We start from the raw sequence: 6,000 nt of genomic DNA on the forward strand, positions 1-6,000 counted from the left end.
AGTTTTTGATGCTAGTTCCTGTCTTCTATCTCATGCTTAGAGCATCATCCCTAGGTTGCGGGTTCGATCGCAGGCCAGATCACATACAAGACTCAACGAACAAATGCATAAATAAGTGGAACAACAAATCGATGTTTCTCTCTCTCCCTCCCTCCCTCTAAACTCAATCAATAAAAAAAAATACATGTTACCTATGCCAATATAGTTTCAGCAAATCTTAATATAGAACCATGTTCACAATTCACAAATAAAGTACTTCTCTGAATTTGAGACAATTTAACAAGCCACATCAATCCATACTCCCAGGCATGACCCACAATAACTCTTTATTCACTTAATCAGTCATTAAACAAGTGTCCATTAAGCATCTGTAACATGTGGGACACTACTTGGGATGTACCAGTGAAGAAAACAGACATGGCTACTATCCTCAGGAAGCTAAATTCTAGCAGCAATCTTTCATCCGAACACCACGCAGCTTTTAAAAGTGTTTATTGCAGATATGAAATACTTTGGACGAAATCAATGTATAGTCTTAGCATACTTATATGAGCCATATACAAAATATGTGCACATTATATTTGTCTTATCAGAAGTTCTTTAAGCATTTGAAATAAGTCTTGCATCTTCTCTACATTGTCCCCCTAACAAGTATATTAACACATGCCCAACACTTCAAAAGTAACCATTAGCCTGTACAGATTAAACTTGTAGGCAAAAGCATAGTACAGGAGTATACTAGGTGACAGCTGTCCATAACGGGGGAGGGGAGGAGGGGGAAATACTAAATTTTGAAAATATCTTATATATTTAAACAAACCATAGTGGCATTAAGATATATTTTAAAGCCTCTATAAGTATGTTTGATGACAAAAAAAATCATGGCATAAAAATAAAACCTAAAGCATATAATCCAGGCCATTAGCCTCGAGAGCTAATGACAGCTTAGTCTATTTCAGGTGCCAAGAGCATTTCCTAATCGCACCCGGATGTTACTGCTTGCTCAGCAGGGGAAGGACATCCGGAATCCTACCTGTGCACCAGAGCCCGGTCATCAGGCAGGGAAAATGTAAGGGATTTTCTCAACAGACTTAAGGCCTAGACAAGGGAGAGACTGTTACTGTTTCTCTTAATGAGATGTTAAGTTTAAATAGTAGAAAAGGAATGATTGGCCCGCGGTTGAGTGTCAAAGCAGGAACCAAGAGGTCACTGGTTGGAATCCTGGTCAGGGCACATGCCCAGGATGCAGGCTCGATTCCCAGTAAGGGTGTGTGCAGGAGGCAGCTGATTAATTATGTTTCTCATCGATGTTTCTATCTTTCTATCCCTCACCCTTCCCTTCCCCTCTCTCTAAAAATCAATACAAACACATTAAAAAAAATTTTAAAGTAAAAAAAAAAGCCTTATAAAATGTGTTTTGACTCAGCAATTGTACTAATGTTTATCCAAAGGAAATCATCAAAGAACTACACATCTACACATAAGGATGTCCAGTTATTTATATTGGCAAACAAACAAACAAACAGCAATAAGAGATGAGAAGTTATGTAATCCGAGGACGTTAGGTAGCCCTGTCATAAATTACTGTAGCATCCTCACTAAACTCGTCATGGGCTTGGAATTGGTTTGCCTCTTCATTGCAACCACTGGACAGTAAGTCTCCACTAAAGGTACACGTGGAGAGTTCACTACCATTAAAATGTAATATATTACGAGGAAGAAAGCAATTCTGAAAATATGAGCCTATTTTAAAATTAACTAAAGAATTACATCTGGTCCAGATACACGCACAGAACCTTTTTTTAATGTGCTTACTTCTCGCCCTAACCGGTTTGGCCCAGTGGATAGAGCGTCGGTCTGCAGACGGAAAGGTCCCAGGTTCGATTCCCGTCAAAGGCATGTACCTTGGTTGCAGGCACATCCCCAGTGTGAGGTGTGCAGGAGGCAGCTGATTGGTGTTTCTAACTCTCTATCCCTCTCCCTTCCACTCTGTAAAAAATCAATAAAGTATATTTAAAAATAAATAAATAAATAAAGTGCTTACTTCTCGGTGTTGGTTTGTGGGTGGTTTTTCTTCCAGTTCTTTTCTTGAAAGGCAACACTATGTTAAAAAGATGATTTGCAGCTTAACGTCGGGCTATTTTCACCTTTGCAAAGAACCCAAGAAACTGCCTTTTGAAAAAGAAATCATTAAACCTGAAACACTAACGTGTTGTTTTGGGTGTAGCTTTTATTTTCGAGGATCTAAAATTAATTTTATCCATTCACAAGCCTGTAATAGCTGATATAATATTTACTCAATATCATTAATTAGGGACAGCATTAAACTTGTTAGATGTTAGTTTCCAATGGCTAGTCAATAAAAGGAGACGTGTGACATTTAAAGAGCTGGGGCTGACTTCTTTTCAAAGGAAATGAGCTTAGTTCTTTGGAAAGATGCCAGCTGAACAACATGGAAACTAGTTCCTTCCAGCAAAGCAGCATGTCATCCACTGGACCAAGCTGGGGGTTGACTGACTGTCACTGTCTATACAATATACCCATTCAACACCTGGCTCCTATAATGTTCTTCCCTAAAAGAAATGCATTTTAGGCTAGAGGGAAGGAATCAAAATCCATTTAGTGACTCTGAAAGCCTCCTTTTGGAAGATTGCTTGCTTTCTTGAGTGTCTTAGGGAACCCTGAAGTGCTGCTAGTGAAGGAACTAAATCCTGTTAAATTCGGGGCTGCAGGCACTACCCTAATGAACTCTCTAAATGTTAATCAGTTTTCCTCCATCACAAGGCTGGCGCTTGGGTAGGAGAACCAGCAGCCAGAGGGCACTGTGAAGGGCGTGCAGAGAGATTCACCCAGACAGGGTGATCCATTACGCGGCAAGCCTCCCGGAGACTGCTCCAGACGGGCAACCCTCCAGTGTGAAATGCAAAGGACTTTTAAGAGACCACCTCACTAAAAACAATAAATTGAAATCACAGTATAACATCATTAGAAAGAATGATCCTTCTTGGCTTTAATAATATGGCCGGCTTGTTTAAAATTCTCCAGAATGCCCCATGAACACTTTGTCATAATTTAAGAATTGCTGCCTGCCCCTCTCCCCAAGCTGAAATATCAATGGGAAGAAAACATCAATGGGGAGATGAAGTGAAAGGATGAGAGGGAATGCTAGGGAAGAGATGAATGTTTTGGTTGGAAAAACAGAAGATACTGCCTGAGCACCTACAATAAGTACACAGAACTCAGAACCCTCTCGCCATAGTTATTTTCACAGGTAAGTTCTCAACCATCATTCATCTGTAACAAGGAACATATCTAGGCCGCAGTCTAAGCTGCAACTAACAACCTCAAGTCAAGATGACCATCCAGAATAAGTCCCATTTTATACAGAATGCCCTGTCCTTCACAACTGCAGCGGCAGGCCTGCGAGGTCCTCAAGTAAGACTCAAGGACGCAAAGCCACCGGCTGTGTTGAAAGAAAACAATAACTGATCATACTCAGAACCATTTACTCATCTATTTTCTGGAGAAACAAACAGATCAGCTCCCCTAAGAACCCCCTGCTCACCCAACCTCCTTAACAATGCGTTGCCTCCACTGAAAACCAGCAGCGGCAGCAGCGTGAGGATCAAACGAAGCACGCGGCTCTCAAAACAGAACGACTCACCTTGGACGCGTCTACCCGCAGGAAAGAAGCATTTCAACACGCTTTCCGGGCCTTACTTTCTCCCGGGGGTGGGGGTGGGGTCCCCCAATAGACTCCCACAGGTTGCTGGCTGCATCTCGGTCGCCAGCGCTTCCCAGGCCCTTGCGGATACCCAACACCCACAGCCCACCCGACTGTCTGAACTCGGCCCGAGCTACCCCGCGGAACTCCGGGGCCAACCCGAGCATCCATCTGACCCCCAGGCCCTGGGTGGGGGGGATCCAGGCAGAGGGGCTGCAAGGACGGCTGGCAGGGAGGCCGCAGGGCGGCCGAGACACGGTGAGCAGGCAGGACCGCTCCGAGCGGCACTCGTCACACCAGCCGGTAATTGTTTAAAAGGGCTAATGGCCGCAGACGCCACGGGGAGGGGGAGGGGCGTGGGGACGCGGCGGGCTCCGGGCAAAGCCACGCTCGGGGGATGCGGGCCCCGGGAGGGAAAAAGGCCGACGCCTCCCGGGCCTCCTCGCCGCCCCGACGCCGGGGCTTCCTCCTCGGGGAGCCGGCGCTTCGGCCTGGGGAGGGCCGGTCACCGGCCAGGGCGCACCGAGGGCGCGGGACGGGCCCAGAGAGCCGCGGGGTGGGGTCGAGCCGGGACGCTCACCCGCCGGCGAAGAGGTGGAGCAGCGTGTTCTCCTTCTGCTGCGAGCCGGTCGCCATGGCCGCGCCGGTGCCGCGGCCCGCCGCCGCCGATGCCGCAGGCGCGAGGCGGCTCAAAGGATGCGCGAGGCGGCCCGCTCCGCTAGCCCCGCTGTTCTCAGGCCTCCGCCGGCGCCGTCCCCATGCGGGCGCGTCCCCACGACCCGCTCCCTCGGTCCGCGCACCCCGCGGCGTGGCCGCCGGCCCTTCACCCGCCTCTGCGGCAGGAGGCCGGCGTCCAGTGGAACCCCACCGCGCGGCCGTCACGTGGCGGGGGCCGGGTCCGACGTCACGCGGCGGCGCGCGCAGGGGCGGTGAATGGCGGGGGTGTGGACCGGGATCTCTGCTCCCATTGGTCGACGGGCGGATGTGGGCGGGGCTAGCGCACAGCCGGGGCGGGGTTCCGCTTGGAGCGCGAGACGGGGCGGGGCCCGCCTGGGCCCTCGCGGTGGAGGGAGAACCGGCTTCAGCAGCCTGGTACCTGCTCGCAGGCTGAGAACCTGGGCCTGGCCGGCTGGGGAGGCCCTGGCCTTTTTACCTTTTTAGTCTATTTTTTCCTTTACTTTGTGATGCTCACGATGTGCAAAAAGGTGTATAAGTTACATATGACATCTCACAGCTCTGTACTCACCACCCAGTTTAGGGAAAAAAACCACGATCAAAAGCACTAAAACCCCCAGTGTACCCCTCGTATAATTTTGTATATTTCTTATTTTTCTAGAAGTAGCATCACATGCTGCAATACGCTTTCTGGCCTATCGTTTCTGATCATCTCCAGACTGCGTCTCTGCTTGTATGTCCTTGGGTCAGCGTCCAACTCAGCCTGGCATCTTCTCACCTCCAGGTGAGAAGGCCTTCCCTGGCTACCACGTCTGTCATATGCCTCCGTGTAATTTCCTCGTGTAGGTTCCTGCCGCTCCTTTGCTGATCAATTTGGTTAAGTTGTCCTTTGGCCAGTGGAATGGCAGCTTCAGGAGTGCAGGGACCTTGTTTCATTTGCTCGCAGTTGCTCCTGGCAAAGTATCGAGGCTAGTAACACCCAAAAAACGAGTGAGTCAATGTCCCTAACCGAACTCATCATTCCAGGCCTCTTTTATTTCCTGTCCTGGAAATATGACGACACCACCATCTACACGACCACCAATGCCAGAAACTTTCATGTTACCTTGAACTCCTCTCTCTTTCTCTGTCTCTCTCCTCTCCCAACAGTCCATCAGTCTCCTGGCACTTCTATCTCCTAAAATTCTCCCAAAGCGCCACCCCTTCCCTGTATTCCTTCCACGGCTGCGGCGGATTCCAGTCAAAGCAGTACCTTGACCAGACAGAGCTGCTAGACGTCCTGTGTGTAAACACACAGAGAGCTTAAGTAGAAGAGGAATGTATGCAAACACAGGAGCTGGGGATTTGATTGCTGGGACTCTTTAAAAACAACTCCCGGGGGCAGTCATCCAAAATACAAATACAGTGAGCACTCCATCTTAAAACCATTACTCCCAGGCCTAGAAAGGGGAAGCCGTACAGCACTCCACATACGGGGGAAAAAGGAAGGAAAGAAGGCAGGCCGTGAGAAAAAGTGACTGGGACGCTTTCTGAGTCTCCCAAGTCCCTTGCTCTGGTTGCTTAGGAAGTCGTGTTGGTCTTCGCTGAAGATTTATGAGGCA

General features: G+C 48.7%; 1 protein-coding gene across 1 annotated transcript in view; it reads right to left on the reverse strand.

Annotated features, from left to right (window-relative positions):
• SLC25A33 (solute carrier family 25 member 33) overlaps positions 1 to 4,558 on the reverse strand; it is a 28,530-nt gene extending 23,972 nt beyond the window's left edge. The window contains exon 1 of the mRNA XM_081086997.1: positions 4,305 to 4,558. Within this exon, the coding sequence (XP_080943123.1) occupies positions 4,305 to 4,360 (56 nt within the window). The 5' untranslated portion in view covers positions 4,361 to 4,558. The remainder of the gene's footprint in view (positions 1 to 4,304) is intronic.
• Between the last annotated feature and the right edge of the window lie 1,442 nt (positions 4,559 to 6,000).

This window comes from Myotis nattereri, assembly GCF_964212035.1.
Source record: "Myotis nattereri genome assembly, chromosome: 3".
Classification (NCBI taxonomy): Eukaryota; Metazoa; Chordata; class Mammalia; order Chiroptera; family Vespertilionidae; genus Myotis; species Myotis nattereri.